A 21296-nucleotide genomic window follows, 5' to 3' on the forward strand; every position below is an offset into this window, starting at 1 on the left:
CAGGTACGACAGAAAATAAAAACCAATAACTAAGCAATGTTTAATGACGCTAATTCATAATTAATCCACACACACACACACACACACACACACACACACACACACACACACACACACACACACACACACACACACACACACACACACAAGCGATCTGTTACTTAAAAGTAAAGCCATAGGCAAACAAGGCAACTGTGGCGACTTTCACCAAACAAAAGATCTGTGTTCGCGCGTGTGTGTGTGTGCGTGTGGATATGAAACCGTCCTGACTTGCTCAGAGGCCTTGATCAATGCGACATTACTTAACACAGCTACTTAACTTTTGCCAATAGGCAGATTCAGGTAAATATACTTTAGAATACATTAAGCGTGATGCATCAGCCGCGGAGTCATTCAAGAAGTCATGAAAAGATTAAAGTGTCTCCATTCGGTCACGTCAGGGTGCACAAGCTTCAAATACCGACGGCTTCTACACGGAAATAACAAGGAAAACAAGTGTGAGCAGATAATAATAATAATAATAATAATAATAATAATAATAATAATAATAATAATAATAATAATAATAATAATAATAATAATAGAAATCTACACAATGTAATTGTTGGACTTTGTGCTCTTTTCCTGTAATGAAACGGCTTGTTCAAAGAGGTCAAACACATAACGGGAGCATTTTAACAAAATGCCTTCTTGGCCCTGTATCGATCCTTCAGAAATGCATCGAGCGATGCTCCGGGTTCACCATTGATTAGGTGATCAGCAAACGACAGCAGAACATCGAGATAAAAAACAAAATGCTGGGTTCCCCCAATATTTTAAAGGCGCCTTGCTGTTAGTTCTATAATGTATATAATGGCTTGTATATCCTAAGAGTATTTTATGGAATTTAGTACAATAAAATATAAGAAATTAAATAAGAAAAAAACGTCTTCTGCGGCTGCTGTGTGTGTGTGTGTGTGTGTGTGTGTGTGTGTGTGTGTGTGTGTGTGTGTGTGTGTGTGTGTGTGTGTAAAGTCGATGCCAACGTGGCCTCACCCGCTGTTATTAATAAGAAATAAATCAGAGGGTCTCTGCGGCGTCGCCCCAACACCGCAGATATCGACACAGTTAATATTTCATATTGTACTTGCCACATCTCGTGCCCATTTAGGTATTCAAAAACAGTACATTAAAATACAAATTAAAACCAGGCTCCAGGTAGATGAATGGATTTTTTTTGGGGTGTGGGGGCAAACCTTTACTTTGCATTCTAATTTTCTGTGGGCTTGCTGAGTTAACAGTTTCAGCAAGTTATAGAAGAAAAGGGGTCCCTCAGCTCGCGGTGGCCCCGCTCTTTTATGACACGGAGCAGAGAAAATATTAAAAGAAAACGAGGGAAGGTGTTGATTAAAAAAAGTTTAGAAGAAACTTTTTAGCGCGCTGCTTTGAGTTGTAAACCCTGGTGAATTAGGAGCAAGGACCCGGCAATGAAAGTTAACATCCATCACCACCGCGACCAATAAGCTGCTCTGGCCGGCTGGCTGAGCACAGATGACGGATTCGCTGCTGTGCGGGCTTCGGTAATTCATTTTCGATAGCGGTGGTTGCTGAGATCAATACGGGGACATTAACCCAAGCGGACACTGCTGTTCTCCTGATGGCACAAGCCAAAAGCCACCATCCCCCGTTGGCAATCAGCGAAGACACCGTGTTTTTAAAGTCATTATTTTGGGGCGGAGAGGAGCCGGGTGCCAGGGCCACTGATATCCCAATTCATCAGTGGAGCTGTGGATGAGCTTGACCACCTCGCCGCTGGTAAACACTGCTCACTGGAATTATCCTTATGCAATTTGCAAATGATAAGTGATGCTACTTCCGGAGTGTTGGGGCTGTGTTTCCACAGCACCGAGTCCAAAGCATTAATGGCCCCATTTTACATAAGATTGGAATAACTGCCAGGATTTAACACACACACACACACACACACACACACACACACACACACACACACACACACACACACGCACACACACGCACACACACACACACACGTTTCCTTTAAAATTTTAAATAGCTACACAACGTTAAATATTACAACAAATGATACGTTAAATCGGTGCAGTGTCACATATGACACTGCTGTATGTCCAAACCTGTATTAAACCAACACATTCTTATACTGAACGTTCGCGAAGGACCAAAATTTCACAAATTCTGGTTTCACCAAGCATTAATAATGGACCTAAACACTCGGGACAGTCTATTAAACTGGGGTTTATAGCTTTATACATTTCAATGCCTTAAATATCTTAAACATTGTCGGGGAATAAATATAGAGCCTGCTAGATGTCAAACTTTAGACGACTTAGTGCTCCATTCCCAGCTGCAACAATCCTCATCTCAGCCCGTTTCTGAATCACATCCATATTGCGGGCTACTGCAACCAATGTCGATGCATCTGCTGATCCATACATACTGACATTGATGGATTGCTGACCTGGGTTGACGTCAGAACTCTCATACAGAACTTTGTGAAGCGCGAAAAAGAAAAAAAAATGTATATATGTGAGAGATTTTGAGAGAAAGTTTGATTTTCATGGCCTGAATACGAGGAGCAAAGATACTAGAGGGGTCAAAGCCTGGCGGCAACGATGGAGTGAAAATCCAATGAAGAATTAGAAAGTATAAGAACTTGAGCAAAAGTTTAACGATAAACGCGCTGAATCTTTCTCGAGTCTGAGATGTGCACGGAGTTAAATGGGAAGTTTATTGTGCAACAGGTCAACACTGGATGGATGAAACGCGTTTTATAGTCCAGTGATGTGACAATAATGATAAACTCTAATGTTAAATATATGAAGAAAAAAGACCTCCACGCACAAAAAAACGGCATTTTGTTTTTATCTGACCCGTCAATTAATATTTAACCTTCGGGAGAGGCATCACATGCGCAGTCAAACGTAATTATCAGAGAAAACAAGGCGCGCGTCCTCCTTATCCATCTGAGAGCAAATGTTGCTCAGTGCAGAGGTTTGCGCTTCTGGCTTTTATCTTAACAAGTTCCTAATGCAATCTTTTTCTTTGGAATTTGAGGTCCAGCGTGCAACGCGAACAACCCATGACACCGGGCCCAGTGACGTCAGGTTGGCCCCAGACAGAGTGCGCGAGTGCGAGGATACGCCGCGGGTGCGCGCACATGCGCACAGCCTCGCTCTCCACTTAACATGAGCGTAGGCGCGTCAATATACACACAGCGAGCCGAGCAGCGCTTTGGGTATAGTGGAAGGTGCTCTATATCGAGAGAAACACAGACAGGCGCACCTCCACACGCACCGAGCAGACGTTTTCAGGCGCTGTCTGTGTGGCGGACGGGACCCGATCTTTTAAAACCATGCTGGATTGACTGCAGAGAGGCAACTACAATCAATGGCTTGGCTTTGAAATCGTTCAAAATTTATTGGAACGGAGCGTGAGACAGAGCGACAGCGAGAGGGGGAGAGCGGCGAAGGAGAGAGCGAGAGAGTGGCGAGAGGGGTGGAAATAAAGATCCTTTCAGCGATGGAGCTTACAATGGAGAACATTGGAAACCTGCACGGCGTATCTCACTCACATCAAACGAGCGACTTAATGAACTCTCCACATGCGCGCCAGTCGTCGGCGTCGCATCGGAACTTGGTGTCGCACGGACGGTCAGCCATGGTGTCCAGCATGGCCTCGATACTGGAGGGAGCCGGGGACTACCGCACAGACCACGCTTTGTCTGGCCCCCTGCATCCGGCCATGACCATGTCCTGCGACTCCGGCATGAGCCTGAGTAGCACCTACACTACGCTGACGCCGCTGCAGCACCTGCCCCCCATATCCACAGTGTCGGAGAAATTTCACCATCCGCACCCGCATGCTCACCACCACCCGGCGCACCAACGACTGGCAGCCGGGAACGTTAGCGGCAGTTTCACCCTGATGAGGGACGACAGAAGTCTCGCCTCCATGGGCAACATCTATGGCCACTACCCTAAAGACATGTCCGGCATGGGACAGCCTCTGTCCCCTCTGTCCAACGGGCTCGGGTCTTTGCACAGTTCTCAGCAGACTCTCAGCGCTTACGGTCCCGGAGCTCACCTCTCCAACGACAAAATCATCTCCTCTGGGGGATTTGAGTCCCACGCAGCGATGTTGTCCCGGGGCGAGGAGCACCTGGCCCGCGGTCTCGGTGGTCATGGCGCCGGGCTAATGGCATCTTTAAATGGCATACACCATCACAGCCATCCGCACTCACAGGCAAACGGATCCATGCTGTCCGACCGTGACAGGCAGACGGTGGTGGGTGGCGGCCAGGGAGCTGGATCGGGGCAGGTGGAGGAGATAAACACCAAAGAGGTGGCACAGCGAATAACGGCGGAACTCAAGCGCTACAGCATCCCCCAGGCCATCTTTGCTCAGAGGATCTTGTGCCGGTCCCAGGGAACTCTGTCTGACCTACTGCGGAATCCTAAACCGTGGAGTAAACTCAAGTCCGGCCGGGAGACGTTCCGGAGGATGTGGAAGTGGCTCCAGGAGCCCGAGTTCCAGCGGATGTCGGCGCTCAGGCTTGCAGGTGAGTGAGGAGACAGCTCCCAACCTGAGTGATGTGGAGGGATCAATTAGAAGTCAATGTGGCGAGACTGTCAATAGCTGCTCAAACAGACATTACTAGAAGTTATTAGTCAATTATATCGAGTAAAACTTCATCATGACAGTTGGGGTGTTAAATGTTGGGCAAATCTATATTTTGATTGATGCTACAATCCCAGATGTTACAAACAGACGCTGTGCAACGGGCAAAGTGGTGTAAACAAAAGAGAGGCCGCGTTTCTTGAAAACGCTGAGAACACGGGATTGCTTTTACGCACAATCGGACCTTTTACGCACGAGTTAGGAGCCAAAGACGAGCAACCAAGGTATGAAAAATAAATAAAAATAATACATTAAGAACCACCCCAATGTAACCTATATTTTAAAAGATACAGAATAGATTTCAAGCCGCTGCTTTTGTTTCTTCAAGTGTTGCTGCTCGTAAAGCTGCCTCCTGTCTATATCAAATAAGAGCGTTGTGGCAAACAAGGACCTTCTGAGGCCTGGCCAACGAGTCGGGGGAGCATGACCTCTTAAAGATCAATATTTTAGGTCCAGGCGTCCTCTTTCTGAGCAACACTCTGATAAATGATCGATTTGGACCTAAAGGACAGAGACAAAAACAGATGCGTCTTTCTATGCGCTGTGTCTGGTGAGGATATCTTGTCTCCAAAGTTGGCTTAAGGCCTGTTACATCAGATGAGGCGTTTATCGCGTCCTGCGCGACTCTTTCTTCTAACATCTGATTGCCTCAGCTGTAACTCGCAAACACACTCCCGACATCTTGGAGCAGGTCAACCCTCATCGCCTGATAAAGACTTGCACACGTGTCAGCGGCCAGAGACGGGAGCTACGAGAGAGATCCCGTCTCGTCGACGCGACGTGCAGGCCCAGCTCAGATGTTCCGCGCTCCCAAACGTCAATCAGCGCGTCTGCCTCGTATTTCAGAGAACAGTTCAATTAAGCAGATATAGTGGCATATTTTAGTTCCAGTCGATGCCCTATTGAAAGCGCTTAATGACATGTAAATTGTTCCTTTGCGCATTTAGAGGAGTTCTGGTAAATAAAGATTTAAACACTCCACAACTGTCTCTTTAAGCGCCGCTGCTGTTAAAGCTAATTGGGCTGTGGGGTTTTATATCTTCCACACCCAGCAGCAGGGAAAACTGCCCCCACACCACCACCCCCGCCATTCAATTGACATGTTGGAGTGGCACGGTCCACAGTACACGCGCCCTGCATATTTAAATGAGAGCTGCTTGTAGATATGAGTGTGTGCGCGTGCGTTCGTGCGTGTGTGTTACGAAAAAGGATATCACTGTTTACAATGCACATAAATTCATGTGTTTATTCCTCCTCCTGGTTACATTCAAAGCGCGCGTTATGTGCTTTAAGCGCGCTGTCACGATCACGGGAAAATCCAGTCGGACAAAATGACGAATGGCTTCTATGTAAATGCACAGGGCAGTATTGTACTTATTGTATTTAAAATCACCATTACCCTCGCTGGGTTGGGAGTGGGAGTTGAGGGGGGGTGGGGGTGCTGAAAGTGAGGCTGGGCCCATAGTCGCTCGGCCACATCAATCAATAAATTCAAATTACTATTCCAAATTCATCACAGTCACACAAATCAATGCTGCTGCCCTGCTTAGCTAATGTGAAAATGCCAGTGTCTGCACACACACACACACACACACACACACACACACACACACACACACACACACACACACACACACACACACACACACACTCGGCTGTTATCCCCTGGAAGGAAAACACAACAGAGACAGGCCCGTTTGGATGGGTGGAGTGGGGGCAGTGCGTGTCCTTCACGCTTAACATCTCTCCGTGCAGCGAGGGCAAAGACCTAAAGGCTTTTGTGTTTTGGTGTGATTTTCCCCCCTCACGCGTTCCTAAAAAACCCCGTAACGTCGTGCAGCGCCGCCGAATCATTATCAGCTTCACTGTAATGACCCGCAACCGAGAAAGACGCCGGTGGAGTGGGGTTTGGGGGCGGCAGTTAAAGATCGCATTAACGATGAAAACAATTCGTCTCTGCATCTGTGTTGAATTCAACACTCCATCTCAATGTATTTGGTCGGGTCAATACGGCCCTGATCGATAAGGATAGCCAGTGCATCTATCAATTATCCCGCCTCAGCACTCTCTCCCATTGGTCTCTCCCCTGGAGCAGAGGGGGTGGGTGTGGGTGGGCCGGAAAAGCAGGGAAATAGGACAGCTGTTATTTTTAAAAAGCGCCTTTGCACACCTTTCCCCCCCTCATCCTCTTCTGTAATCATGTTCTGGCTGTTGCGAGCAGTGCGCGCTCCTGCTCTCCTGCCCTGTGGGGCGCTGCGGTCCTGCAAAGAGTCACGCGTGACAACACACGCGCGCACGCGCGTAATCATTTATATCGTGTAGCGTCCCATCGCGCTCATTTTTTGCCTTCATTCTTTATGAGATGTCATGGCATCTCTTTTATTTAAAAAGAGGGGGGAAGTTGGCTTATTACCATTTGAATAACCCGAGCACGTGCGGGTCAGGACCCACAGGACGCGGGAGGGAAAACATTGTTGGGAATGAGGGTGAGTGGCCTCTCTTCATCTTTCAATGGACTGCGCGCGGTTTACACAGGCCTAATCCTGGAACAATACACCCCCAGACACGCACCCTCCCATTCCCGTGACCCCCCAGTATTGCTCTTCCTCGGTACATGTCCATATCTCCTTCCCGAATCCAAACATTAACGCCTGGTTTGCACCGAATCAACCCGCTGCGCTCATGCTCTGTCTCCGTGCGTCATTCTCTGACCAGAGTGCTGAAATATGCGTCCCCAGCTGCACGCGTGAAGGCCCCCGCAACCCACCGTCTCCCCCAGCCCCCGTCCTGCAACACAGAGTCGCTACTTAGGTTTAATCTTCGAGGATGCTCGCTAAAATATCCCAGCGCGTAACGGCCAAGAACCGCACTTCTTTGCGGTCATTTTCGCTCCCCAAAAATACATTAAACTGTGATTGATGTATGGTAATCTTAAACATTTTCTGCGTGTGAGAGATGTCTTGATGTTCGCCTGCGAAAGGATCGATTGCTACTTTAATAATTGATGCGCGAGGGGAAGATAGGGGGGTAAACAGGGCAGCTGCGGTTTCAGAGACTCGTTGTTCGTTAAGCACAGCAACAGCGTGCGGTGCAAGCACGGACACACGCGTGTACACGCATCGCCTCAGATCTGGTGAGAGAGAGAGCAACAGTCATTTTCTGAGGCTCTACCCCGAGGCTGTTTTGTTTCCACCCCGGGATCGGTGTAGTGCCTCCCGCATAAAATGACACCTCACGGCGGGCATCATTATCGCTCAGCCCAGCGACGAACGCGCCAACGTCGATTCGTTCCTTACATAATTGCATAAATTACTGGTGATTATTAAAATGTGCGAGATTTAAATACTTGAAGCAGAGGAGTGCACGAGTCCAAGCCTGCTAATTCGCGTCGCCTACTCGCTCCTTGTCTCTTGCGTGTGTGATCAGGATGTAGAGCGTCTGCGCCACATTGTTAAGGCCGATCTGGCGAGTCCTGAATCTGTATCGATTTCTATTCCCCGGCCTCTGCTTTCCATCTCTGGAGCTGCGCCATGCAGCCGTGCAACCCCCTCCATCTTCACCACGCAACACCATTTCTCTCATTAACGGCTCACCCCTCAAAACGCAGTAATAAAAACGCCGACAAACGCGCGTCCCGCGGCCGGAGGCGCGCACACCTCCCCGCGCATTCTGGTATAAAAAGTCGAATGTGGAATCCACGCAGGTTCTGTTGTTGTTGTTGTTGTTTGTATGACCGTCGTTTCTGTGATAGAGGAGGATTATAGCAGCATGAGACGACTGAAAGTTCACAGACGGTTAACCTCCATCTCGTCATTATGCATCCCACACCCACACCGGGCCGCAGCGCGCACACTGCTCTGACCAAGTCGACCTTATTATTCAAAATAATGAAATTTTAATAGAAATCAAATTAGCGACAGAGCAGCAGCAGCGAGGAGCGCGTACACCACACGCACACACATGCGCTCGTGCGCGCGCGCACACATGCGATTCACACGGGGGGCGTGTTTAGCAATTATAAATGCAGCAGAGGTCTGGACTCTGTACAGTTTCGAATACCGTCTCCTCTATTTTAGATGATCAATTCCTACGCTACTCCGTCGCCCCCTCGCCAAACCGGATCGATAAGAGAGAATGACCTTTAAATCAAATTGCTGGCACAGTCGACTGAATGCACGCGGCTAGCGTCAAAGGGTTACCCCCCCCCCCCCCCCCCCCCCCCCCCCCCAACCACAATACAGGCGAAGAAACGCAAGCACACAAACACACATGCACACAAAGGTGGTGGGGTGGTGTGTGTGTGTGTGGGGGGGTGTGTTTGTGTGTGTGTGTGTGTGTGGGGGGGGTGTCTAAATATGAGATGATCAGAATTAAGATTCGTTATTGGCCCGCCGGCTCTGGAGTCAAAGGACAGCCGAGGACGATGATAAACACATCACGGTCCGGTCCGGTGGGCAGCGGCTGACATCACAGCTCCAAAGAGCAGACACGTGAAATTCAAAGGTTGGAAGGAGCGGACTCGCGTTATGTAACGGGGGGGGGGGGGGGGGGGGGGGGGGGGGGGGGGCATGCAGAGAATACTTCAGTAATTCTAAAGTGAACGGTAGAGGTGGTTTACCGGTTACCCCGAATCTGACGATTCCTCCTGTCTCAGATTTTGAAGGTAACCGATGACTTTTCTGGCGCGCGGTTACAAATCCGCCACTATCAGACTGGAATTTAAAGGGCGATAATGGTTTGTTTAATGTGCAGTTTAAGAGAACAAGGCAGGGACATTGTGCACGCCATTAAAGAGAAGGAACCAATCGAAAGGCAACCGTAATCCGAGTCATTTAATCTGTCAACGCGGGATCTCTTAAATCCAAAGATAGCTGCTCAAATTAGGGAGAAATAACCCCTAATGGGAGGCCTTTTGGAAGCGTTTGTTCTTTCATAACTGAGGCCACACCATATTAACAAACAAGGAGGTAAAACCCCCCAAAATATAGTTTTAATTTGATAAATTTTGCATTTGGCGTTTGTTTTTTGGGGGGGTTTAATGATTCATTGTTTCGTGTCTAGGGTTAATAATACCATCAGGCCTTTTGGGGACGAGAACCTACAGATGGTTTCAAAACCCCTGTAAGTCTGTCTGCAAGGTCGATCACAACAAAACCGCAACACACACACACACACACCCACGCACACACACACACACACACACACACACACACACACACACACACACACACACACACAGCCTGAAACTCCGGTTGGGCAACCCCACATAGATCAACAAAGGAACAAAACGACTGTGAAATCAATTGATGAATGAATCGATGTGAGCGCGCGTAGACTTCATATTACACGTTATTAAATACGAACAGGCTGCGATTTATTCCACAATTAATAATTTCCATAATTTGTTGCGTTAGTGAGCCAATATGAAAGCGATGACTGTTTCCAGTTACTCAGGATTTCCTGATACACAAAATGTGTGTGTGTGTGTGTGTCTGTGTCTGTCTGTACATGTGCGTGTAGGGAGGAATTAGAAAAAAATATATATCGAATTTTATTTCACCAACAAACAAAATTTAAGACAAACATGAACGATTATCGATTGTTTTTAAAATGTTTGAAATCCGTATAAATAAATACCGTAACTAAATGTTAATAAATAAATAAATAAAAAAATACCCCTAACACACACACACACGCGCGCGCGCACACACACACACACACACACACACACACACACACACACACACACACACACACACGCTGCAATTAGGTCATCGCATCACCCCAATAAAGGCTGAATCTGAGATTCTTTTGACTTATTTTGATGTGAACATTCCTGCAGTGAAGAATCATTTGGGTTTCGCCGCAGAGAGCAAAACATCAGCCCGCAGAACAGCTGGGAAATTAAAATGTAACCTTTCATTTGGATTTACATCGATATCAACCACATAAATGCAGAAAAAACAAACAGTTGCTCCTTATATTTGCATCATGATGGGTTTTCTTGTTTTTTTTTTCTAGTTTTCAGCTGTTCCGTGATTCAGTTTACAGTTAACAGTTACGTTTTACCTTTTCTTTAAATAAAATAAATTATTAATGAAAAAAAACACCAAACCCATGATAATAAATCAGGCGAGAGATGTCTGGGAGAACGTGTCAGAGCAGCAAGGGCGACTGTATTGAGAAGTTTTTACAGAAAGTCCTGATTAATCCGTAAATGACGCGTTCAATGACCAGACCTGTTGTGGGGATAAAATGACACGTTGTGCCCGCCCGCCTCGTCAAAATAAAGCGTCATTACCGTCACCACGGATAACTGGTGCGCGCAATTATGAGTAAAATCGATGATAATCACAGAAAAAAAGTATCAGTTCAACAAAGGCGGCACATGCAAACGGAGGCTGTTATTAAAATAGCTAAAAAGGCGCTAAAATTCATACGGTCCCTCAATGGATCAGCGCGTTTAATTATCTAAAACCTCATCAGGAGCGTGATTATCACACGCGGCAGCCTTTACTGATTATTGATTTTCTTTTTTAGCATTATATATGCGATTTATTGGTTTTACCTCCGAGTTGCTATAACTTTTTTTTTTTTAAAGGCTGCTGTGCGTCTTCCTCTGAGATTGCATCAAATTATCCAAGGAAAAAAGAGTTTAGTTCTGATGGGGCAAATGTGAGACCAACGCAGTGTTGCAGCCGGATTGAGCCGAGGTGTGATGTGCTGTGACGTGGACGCAGAGTTCCGAGTGTGACTGAGTTCAGAGCTGAGTGTTATTGAAGGGCTGCTGCAGAAATGCCTCGCAGGAGACGGCAAACAAACAAATCGCGTCGCTTTATCAGTTTATTAACACCAATTCTCACTCATTACATTAAGGAGTATCGAGCTGCATTTTTTTTGGCCAGGGAGAAAGAGAGGGAGGGAGGGAGAGAAATTGGCATTACCCTGCAGCCAGAAAGAAAGGAATAAATGCCACGGACCTCCGCGGGCCGCGCCTATCAATCTTTAGGGCAACAGTGCGTGAGAAACAACTTCATAACGTCACCTCGGCGCAACGTGAGCAACATCTGAAGGAACGTGAAGCCAAAAAGGCCCCGCTTGTGTTCTCAGAGGGACTCGGGCAGTGGACTCCATCCAGGGCGGACACATTGACCGCAAAACGGTTTGACTGCGGGACCGCTGACCTCGGCTCCGTTTACGAACCGGTTCGGCGGGGTTCACTTCGCCTGGGCCGCGGGTTTGGGATGACTTCAGACGCGCGGACGGTGGTTTCATAAACCACTTCAGGCGCAATATCAGACAGTTTGACTTTCTCATTATGAGCAGGAAGGGCAGTGATGATCAATAAATGATTAATGCTCATACGGACCCCCGTCTGCAGGGACGGGAGAGGCCTGACACCGAGCGGGCCACCACTCGCTCCCTCTCCTCTTTGGAAAACAAGACAAAACCAAAGGAAAGTCGCCCAAACCCCGGAATGCGTATAATCCCGCTCCTTCCTCCCTGCTTTCATGAACCGCCTTCCCCCTCCGAGGCGTAATTAATTGTACGAACTGAATTTCACACACGAATTATTCACGAATCTATCGATCGATATTGAACACCCAGGGCCTTTCTCTTAACCTCGCTTGGTTTGTCGCGAAGCAAAGAATATTAATGTCATCAGCGGATGAGAAATAGGCCCCACTCCAGCTGAAGAGAGAGGAAAAATTCTGCGGGGGGTGGGGGCAATAATTACAGAATTGGATCTTTTGGGCGGCTTCCGATCAGCTGACGTCCGTGTTTGCTGAAGTTTATTACACGTGAAATGCAAAACAACGAAGCCCAACGTAAGTCTGTCTTCGCGTGTTTGTGAAAAGAGATCCAATCAAGGCAGATGAGGCGCGCATCTGTGCGCGCTGCGGCGTGGTGTGCACGCCACAAAGCCCTCCTCGTGTATTCAGGATTTCTGCTCTTTGTGCATGACTTTATGTTCGTCTCTCTGCTCGGTGCCTACTGTAGCTCTAAAAGCTGCAATGATCGATTTTTTTTCTTTTCTACGCTGAGCTTGGTTCAGTAATCAGGGCCCCCTTCCTCACCGATCGATCGATATTGATTACTAAATCCAGCGCCTGTAGCAAAGGCAGCGCACTATGGCGCCCTACGCGGCCGGGCCGCGACGAGAGCGACGCCTGCTGACCGAAATGGCACAAAGCAGGCGGTCGATGAGGCGCGTGGAGCGAGTGGTGGAGGGTTGTTGCGGGGCCCAGACACCTTTTGTGTGTGGGGGTGCGCGCGTGCGCGTGCGTTCCACAAGTAGAGGCAGAACTTATCGACGTGCAGTCAGATTTTGTTGGATTTAAAGAGAATGAAGTCTTAAAATGTAACTAAAGCAGTGGTTAGTTTCCCAAGCATTCACCCTTCGGCTGCTTCAAAACAAATCCATTCATAGATTTTAGGAAATCCTTAACTAGACAGATTTGTTGAGCTGCCTGAAAATACGCGTAATCACAGCCAGATTGTTCGTGAAAGTGTTGTACGTACACAAAGGCTGGCCAAAAAAGAAAAAAAGTTGCACCCTTTAAAGCTACCAAAACATTCATGTGGTTACGTACTGGCGTCCGCTGTCCCACGTGCAGGGAGCCTGGAAAATCAAAAGAAATCTATTAAGTTTGGAATGTGGAGCAATAAACAGCATTAATAATTCCACAGGACTGAAGTACAACATTTAAGAAAAGAGGCTGCATGTTGGGGGGTGGGGGTTGGTGGGGGGTGGTGACCGTGGAGGCACGCACGGCCCTCCTCCACCTTCATTTCTGCAGCATGGCTCATCGCCCTGTAGGGAAACAACCCCTCTTCGTCTAAGGTGCAGCTTCCTGTGTGGCGCAGCTCTTAAAGCCAGGTTGCACTCGGGCTGTCAGGCTTGAATATGATTCCAGAACCGAGAGGGCTGCTGGTGTTGTTGCTATGACATCAGGCACATTTCTGTCGGGGTCTCCCTGAAGTTGCAAAGGTTCGGCCTTGTCGTCTGAGGTAAAGCACCGGCGGTAACGACCCTTCCTTCCATTTCTGATAAGGTGCCAGCCTGCAGTTAGGCAGATTTGCGTGTGGGCCCGTGCGGTGTACGTTACATAGCTGCAGTGCTGATGTGAAATATGAATATGATGGATGGCTCCGCGCTCAGGTTAGACGGTTGTAGTAAACAGATTGGACTGCAATGGCTGATCAATGGACTCTGTTCCCCTGTAATTAGACACACAGCGCCACTGCTTGGCTCCAGCCACTTCAGCACAATCGCAGCCTCCCTCCCCCAAAAGACCCACATCCACACGCCGGTACACGTACAAGTCGAACATACAGTCCTTAAATGCATAGGAGGGCACACATACACACACACACACACACACACACACACACGCAGCGTGAGTGAGACATTATTGAAGGCGAGTATGAAAAACAATACCAGCAGCAGGTGGAGACCCCACAGGGATGGCATCTCTCTCCCTCCAATTTGCTCCCTTTTTATTGAGACAGTAGGGAAGCTGAGAGGGACACACAGTCTGTTCTGACAGGATTTCGATCCCCAGCCAGCAGGGAAACATGTGGCTGCAGAGGTGCTGCCTTAAGCCCCCTGAATGAACACACACACACACACACACACACACACACACACACACACACACACACACACACACACACACACACCTTTTCTTTCTAAACCGCAACCGTGTCTTACCAATACCCAGAGTTCCAACACGCTTACCCACAATACAACATTCTATTAAATATTAACTTCTGTGTTTGCTGCCGGCCCCCCTCCCCCCCCAAAAAATGTAGAAGACAAGAATGGTGTGTTTTCTTTTGAAAATGGCTCCACGTATGGGAAAGTGCTCGTAGCAGCCGGTGTTTGCACCTCTTGAGTGTTTGTGTTTGGGATGGGGGGGGGGGGGGGGGGGGGTACTGGGTTATAAATACCCTCTCAGAGCTCAATAGAGTGGGCTCCAGTGGGTTATGTTTGAAGTAGCAGACTGTAGACCTGCTGGGGGGGATTCTGACCTCAGTCCCAGCAGAGAACCCCCCAATTCCTACAGCAAAGTCGGTCAATATCTCTCTTTCTCCGCCTCTCCCCTCCCTCCTCTGCTGCACATGCACGGTCGTGCACGCACACAACTGCAAGCGCTTTGTCTAGGTCCACCTCCGTTCCCCGTATCCATCCGCCCTCGCACGTGCGCTCGCAAAACGCTCACTTTTGTGAAACAGTCGCTCGGTCCCCCATTGTGACTCCAACTGCATTAATATTGAATCAAACAATAGTGTCTTCGGCTAGTAGGCAACAGCCGGTCCCACCCCCCCACCGCTGCTCCTCCTCCTCCTCGCCCCATCGTTCTCTCACCGCAGGCAGGCTCCCTGTCTGCACTCTACAGGATGGAAGAGATATTCCCACTGGGCAGGAGGCATGGATTAGCTTTAAATCAACTTTAATATGGCAATAGAGATGGAGCTGTAGAATCTCTGCTGGTGTATAAACTTGATTTTATGTGTTTAAATATGAGCTAATGGTAGATTCAGTTACTTTTACAACCCTCCACTTTCACTCTTTGTTGTTTCATCAAATAAGGGTGTCACTCCTGTATATTTACCCTGCTTTGTGTTCTCTTTCTCCCTTTTTGCCTCTCACTCTAACCCCCATCCCTCCCACTGCTGTCATCCAAACCAAGCCTGCAAGCGCAAAGAGCAGGAGCAACACAAGGACCGCAACACGGCCCCCAAGAAGCAGCGCCTGGTCTTCACCGACCTGCAGCGCCGCACCCTCATCGCCATCTTCAAGGAGAACAAACGTCCTTCCAAGGAAATGCAGATCACCATCTCCCAGCAGCTCGGCCTGGAGCTCAGCACCGTCAGCAACTTCTTCATGAACGCGCGCCGCCGCTGCGTGGACCGCTGGCACGACGACCACAGCGCCAGCCCCGGGCAGCCGGGCACGTCCGCCACCACCTTCTCCAAGGCCTGAGAGGAGGAGAGGACCGTCAGGGGGGCCGGGGGAACCGGGCTGGAGCAACAGGCGATGTGGGGTAGCGGTCTTGATGCCTGGTTATAGCGTCGCCGGCCTGGCCCGGACCGTCTGAACGTGTCCTCTCCCTGAGAAAAAGAAAAAGAAAAAATCCTTTTGTGCCATGCAATCATCTTTAACGTCAGTCAGAATTTCAAGCGCTCACCTGCAAGAAGCATAATCTCAAAGGTGACGCGAGAAGTCAGGTCCACTCTGCATCACTCACACAAGGACAATCACTGATCCTGTCTTTTTTGAAAGAAAATGCTTTTAACATCCGACCAAGGAAAGAGACACCAAAGATTAGAGTTTGTTTTTTTCCTCTGTTTTTTTTTTCTTTCTGGTTGGGATCAGATGTTCACGCCGGCCTCCTTCAATCACCGAGTAGCCACCGAATCTCTTTTTTGCTCCCAACTCACCTTTTTTTGTGTCGCCTCCTCAGTCCATCTCTCCCTCTCTCCTCTCCTCCATGTTGGCACACGGCAGCAACAAGGGCAAGAAGAACCGCAATAAATCTGACAACAGAACAGCACAGACAGCCTTACTATCCACACCCCATTCCTGCACACACAAGGCCGTCATCAAGAAGAAGAACAACAGCCTGTGAGAAACAGCGACGACAACGAAAACAACCCCGAAGGCTTTCCGACTCTCCGCCTCTACCTCTCCCTTCTCCCGGAGTCTCCTTCATTCCTCGGCCGAAGGAATTCCCTGATGGCCAGCCATTTCAGAGAGCAGCTCAGCCCGATCATACGGCAAACTAATGAATTGAAAAATGAATCGATGCAGACAGAGAGAGCGGGGCCTTGACCCCCTCCTGAAGGTGAAACTCAAGATGCTCTGCAGTAGATACTCAGGTCTTCCAGGCCAGGCCGATTCTTCTTCTTCTTATTATTATTATTAGACCTTTTTTTTTGTAAGGCCTGTAAGGAGACATGTCATTTTGACTTTCAGCCTGAGCCTCGAGTCTGTGATTCTCTGACCAACAGGAGAGGCGGGTGAGATGTCTGGACATGCTCTTTGTTCTGCTGGGAGCTTTTCCTCTGATCAATAACTGAGAAGCAAGCGACAACAACATGCTCGGGCATCCAGCCAAATACAATACAGCTGCATATGAAAAGCAGAATGCAAGAGGAGCACATGTAACCCTGGAGATGGGGATACAAAGGCCTTGTGACAGCGGGAGCATCATCATCGTCATCATCATCATCCTGCCTGTCCCTCCCTGCTCCTGTGTGTGCTGGCGGGGCAACGGCGCCCCCTGTCGACGGCGGAAGCGCAAGGCAACGGGGCTCGGTGCAGGAGGGGAAGGGAAGAGCCACTAAATGCTGAGGAGAAGTCATGGCACAACACATTCGGGCCCTCGCAGCTCTTTGAAGGCAGATCAATAGCTGACCATTATCCTATTGTTGTTCCTCATCCAACCAGCACCAGTGAAGCCGTGGGGGGGGGGGGGGGGGGGGGGGGGGGGGATGGTTAAACTGAATGCTGAGAACGCAGGGATTTAGCAAGGGCAGGGATTTATTTAGCAATCGGAATCTAGAATCCAGAAAATGCGGATATGACACACACAATAGTTCAACAGAGAGAAAAGGTACGAGAGAGGCTGACACATCGGAGGTGCAGTGGAGGTTGAATTTATTTTGGGAGACATTTTTAGGTTTCCAACCTTCCGTCCCATCTGCCGGCTCTCACGCGTTTCAGCGCAAGGGTTTTCATTTCCAGTAGCTAATCCAAAGCTAACACCACACTTTGTTGTCAAAATGCTACAATAATTAGTGCCAATGCTAACTGCCTTAATGCTAATCAAAGAATATGGTACTAGGGTTCACACACAGCTACAGTGCGCCCCACTGATGACGGGCGGTGTGTGCCAAAGCAACCAACAATCAGCTTCTAACTGAACTAAAATCTACTTTTTTATTAAAACAATGGGGGGAGGGGAGAATCTGACTTTAAGGCATACAATAACCAAACCTCATACGACGCTATCACACATACAATATGTGTTACAACAAGTACAAAAGAAAATGTCTCCAACACATACCTGGACACATTTTTGGAAAAAGAAAAAAAAATCTTTCATTCTCTCTTTGGTTCTCTACCTCCTCTATCCCTCTACGCCCCCCTCCCTTTCTCTCTCTATAGATGCGGGTATTTAATTAGTACCAGAGACACAAAGTTTCTATTTCTTATTACGATTGTGCTGTGTTGTGCAAAAGTGAGGCACCTTGTTGATGAATCAAAAACAAAACGGAAGGACTTTTTCAAAGGGAAAACAGAGGGATGCAAGGACAGAGGCCAACGAAGGAGGTTCTGTTTTTTTTAGCATTCTGTGTGAATAAAGACTCTGATGAGACGTTTGACTGCATGAAAGAGGAAAAGCAGGGAGCTGCTGAAGAGAAGAACTGAAGCTCTCTCTGTTGGCGCCTCATGTCAGAACAGTGGCGCTCTCTTCAGGATGAGCTCCGAGAACGGCTGAACCAGACGGGAGGGAGTTGGGGGGGGGAACAAAACGTGACCTCCAAACACCCTGCCTGATCACATGTTTCTCATTGGAGGGAGAGTTCCGGGTAGAGCTTGGGCGGGGGGGGGGGGGGGCTCGGCGGTGATCTGTGCGGCCTCAAGATGCAACTGTAGCATTTTCCAACAATGTAGTCAGATTATCGGTGCAGATTAGGTGAGAGACGGCCGTTGTGGGCCGGCTGATTGAGAGGCGCCGGCTAACTTCACGTTGCTGTAAGCAGTGAATTCACGTCGCCGAAGGGACGGTGAGCTTCAACCGGTTTGTGGTGAAACGGTTCAGTGGGCGTGGGTGGATGGCTAGATTCAGCTCTAGACGTTAGGCTGAAAAAAGGACATTTGTTTGTAGTGAGAACCAATGTGGCTACCTCACTAAGCTGAGTGGTTTGTGAAACCGCCACTAATACCAAAGATACTGCAGCCTACCGGTCCAAAACTGCCTAGGGGGACACGTCCACAAACAGCCAAAAGAGACACAGACACACACAGGACCAGACACGAGGACAACATTACACACTTATGCACACATTTGTACTAACAGCGCAGTCAGGCTGCGCGGTGCCACGCAGGAGGAGGTGGCGCCCTGCAGACAGAGTTGAGTGCCTTTTCCCTTCAACCACGGGTGGGACTGCACTGCACGCACACATGGACACACACATGCAAAGCAGGTGCATGCACACTGACGCACACCCTTCCACAGACATACACTCACGTTCAGACAATGCACCTATAATTGGATGGACAGAAGGATGGGGGGGGGGGGGTCGGAGAGAGGGACGCAGGTTGGGGGCTGTGTCAGCGTTTTCTCCCATATTGACTTTCCATCTTGATACCCTAGAATGCAAGCACTTTATCATGTAGAAAGTCTATAAAACATTTTCTATACACTATTTATTTGAAGCAAAATTATATGTTACTCCTCAATCTGTCGGTCTTTGTTACTGTATCGCAGATCTTCTGGTAGCTCACAGCCCCTTTGTGCTGGTGTGTTTGTTTCTCTTCTCCCTCCCCGCCCGGCGCCGTCGGACCCTCGGCCTGTGTACCTCTCCCACATCAGAGATATTTTTGTGTAACAGAGAAAAGGAGGGGTGGAGAGGCCGAGGCCCCGAGCGCTCGGAGGGCTGCGCTTGTAAAAAAAACAACAAAAAAAACCTAAACAACAATCCCAACAAAACGCGTCTCATCCTCGCTCGTCTGGGGCGTGCGAGCGCAGACGCCGCGCCCCAGAAGTGTGGACGTCTCACTGACACTGTCTCATCTTCTCCCCCCTCCACCCTGTCCATCCAGCCCCCCCCCCCCCCCCCACGCTCCCCCTGGCTAGTGCTAAGACTCGGTAGGCGTGTTGACAATTATTCTGAAATACCTCAAAAACCTTTCATGTAAACTTTATGTAATTTAGACTGAAAATAATACTGCTAATGATAACAATGATTAAGAAACTATGATACTATGATAGTTAGTTTTGGAACTTGTGACTTGAAGCTTTATACTGTTAAATTCCTTTTATTTGTTTGCTCTTTGATTTTCCTCTGGTACGTTGGTTTGTTTGTTTGTTTGTTTTTTTGCGACGGCATGTACTTACTGTTTTCGTAAAGGAAAAGACATTGTGAATGTTTCTGTGGAGAGTTACCTGAGAAAACACCAGAGCGAAGGGAAGGCTAGAGAGTGAGGGGGGGGAAAGAGCTGCTCACTTCAGATGTTTGGTTCAAGGCTCTCTCCCAGGATGAGAAAACCAAAAAGGGTTATACAAAAAAGAAAAAAAAAAAGGATTTGGGCAGAAATCTAAACCAAAAAAATGCAACGGTGAACCTAAAGGAGGAATAATCGATTCATAATTCATTGTTAGCTTTCTTCTGCCTTTTACGTTGTCTTTTCTCTTTAAAAAAATGACAAAAAAAAAACAAAACAAAGAAAAAAAACTGTTACTTTTGAAGATTCCTGGGTGTGTTCAAGTGCTCCTGATGTTCTTAGAATATTAAAAGTCCAGCACCTCCTACTGAAAACAAGGTGCACTTTTTTCTTTTCTTTTGTGCATGGATATTGTATAACTGTATAGAAACCAACAGGAATGACCTGTGATTTAGTGGGGGAGAGGAGGAGGATGAAAAGACTCGGGAGAGGGTGGAGAAGGGGTGGGACATATTTTGGTTATAGAAAACAAACTCACTCACACACACACACACACACACACACACATACACAAGAAATGGGGGAGGGAGGATTTGGGTTTTAGGCGTTGGAGGGGTCCTCGTTTTTAGACTTTCCGTCACTGTTGGATTCACTGGTTGTGTGCATGTGTTGTTGCAACCCTTCCCCTTTTCCCCCATGTTTCTTTGATGTATATAAACCCAGACAGTAGGGGGCAGTGTGTGCTGGGGGAGGTCAAACTCCTCTCCTCCCAATCGATAACATTCAATGTTCATTCCTCAGCTTGGGTGCTCGCTCGGGCTCTGAAATGTGTCTTGCTTTTCCAAAGACGGGACGTTTATTTGGAGTTAATCAGAGGGACGCAGACAGGCCCGAGCGGCCTTGAATATACCCGTATGTCTGTCTACATGCTTTCCTTCATCGCGTGATCATTTGTACCTATCTGGAAGACAAAGTGATTTTTTTTTTTTAATTCCAATGGGTTGTAATATTCTCTCATGCAAAAAAAAAAAGAAAAAAAAGAAACTGGAACCATTTCTTACTGACTGGCTGACCAACCGAGAGCAGCACCGTTCGGTAACTGTTAATCCAACCTGAAATGGCGTCAACATTTCCTGTCAAACAGCACGTGTGTGTGTGCCGTTTCAGCGTGGGGTCAAAGGTTGCTGATGGGGCTGATGTAGACACCCCCAGTCACACTGTGCTCTCCCTCTTCTGTTACCTGTTAATCAATCAGAACCAAGTGTCTTTGTGATGGTAGAAGACAATCAGTTTCAAAACGAGAAAAGAGGTAGAGAGAGGGCAGGCCAGTGGGGAGGACCAGGGAGGAGGAGGAGGAGGAAGAACAAAACCAAGGGAAAAGAGGCTTTCCGAGTTCAGAACCAGTGCCTGCCGCCCTCAC

General features: G+C 48.2%; 1 protein-coding gene and 1 long non-coding RNA gene across 3 annotated transcripts in view; one reads left to right on the forward strand and one right to left on the reverse strand.

Annotated features, from left to right (window-relative positions):
* The window catches only part of LOC115247339 (uncharacterized), an 11643-nt gene extending 7429 nt beyond the window's left edge, over positions 1-4214 (reverse strand). Inside the window, exon 1 of the long non-coding RNA XR_003886407.1 lies at positions 4102-4214. This is a non-coding gene — a long non-coding RNA (uncharacterized lncRNA). The remainder of the gene's footprint in view (positions 1-4101) is intronic.
* On the forward strand, positions 2958-17168 carry onecut3a (one cut homeobox 3a). Of its 2 annotated transcripts, none has more exons than XM_029828774.1 (2): positions 2958-4576; positions 15345-17168. In XM_029828774.1, exons 1-2 carry the CDS (start codon positions 3538-3540, stop codon positions 15683-15685), a joined length of 1380 nt encoding a protein of 459 aa, XP_029684634.1. In that variant the 5' UTR covers positions 2958-3537; the 3' UTR covers positions 15686-17168. The 2 variants fall into 2 exon arrangements, with proteins under 2 accessions (XP_029684634.1, XP_029684635.1); XM_029828775.1 differs by having other exon boundaries at positions 2963-4576; positions 15393-17168.
* The last annotated feature ends 4128 nt before the right edge of the window (positions 17169-21296 follow it).

This window comes from Takifugu rubripes, chromosome 20, assembly GCF_901000725.2.
Source record: "Takifugu rubripes chromosome 20, fTakRub1.2, whole genome shotgun sequence".
Lineage (NCBI taxonomy): Eukaryota > Metazoa > Chordata > Actinopteri > Tetraodontiformes > Tetraodontidae > Takifugu > Takifugu rubripes.

What these genes read in the sequence shown, in the direction of transcription:
- onecut3a (XM_029828774.1), top strand. Translation starts at nt 3,538, where the DNA reads ATGGAGCTTACAATGGAGAACATTGGAAACCTGCACGGCGTATCTCAC. An exon ending in GTCGGCGCTCAGGCTTGCAG is followed by an intron (nt 4,577 to 15,344) that starts GTGAGTGAGGAG and finishes TCTCCCTTTTTG; the next exon opens with CCTCTCACTCTAACCCCCAT.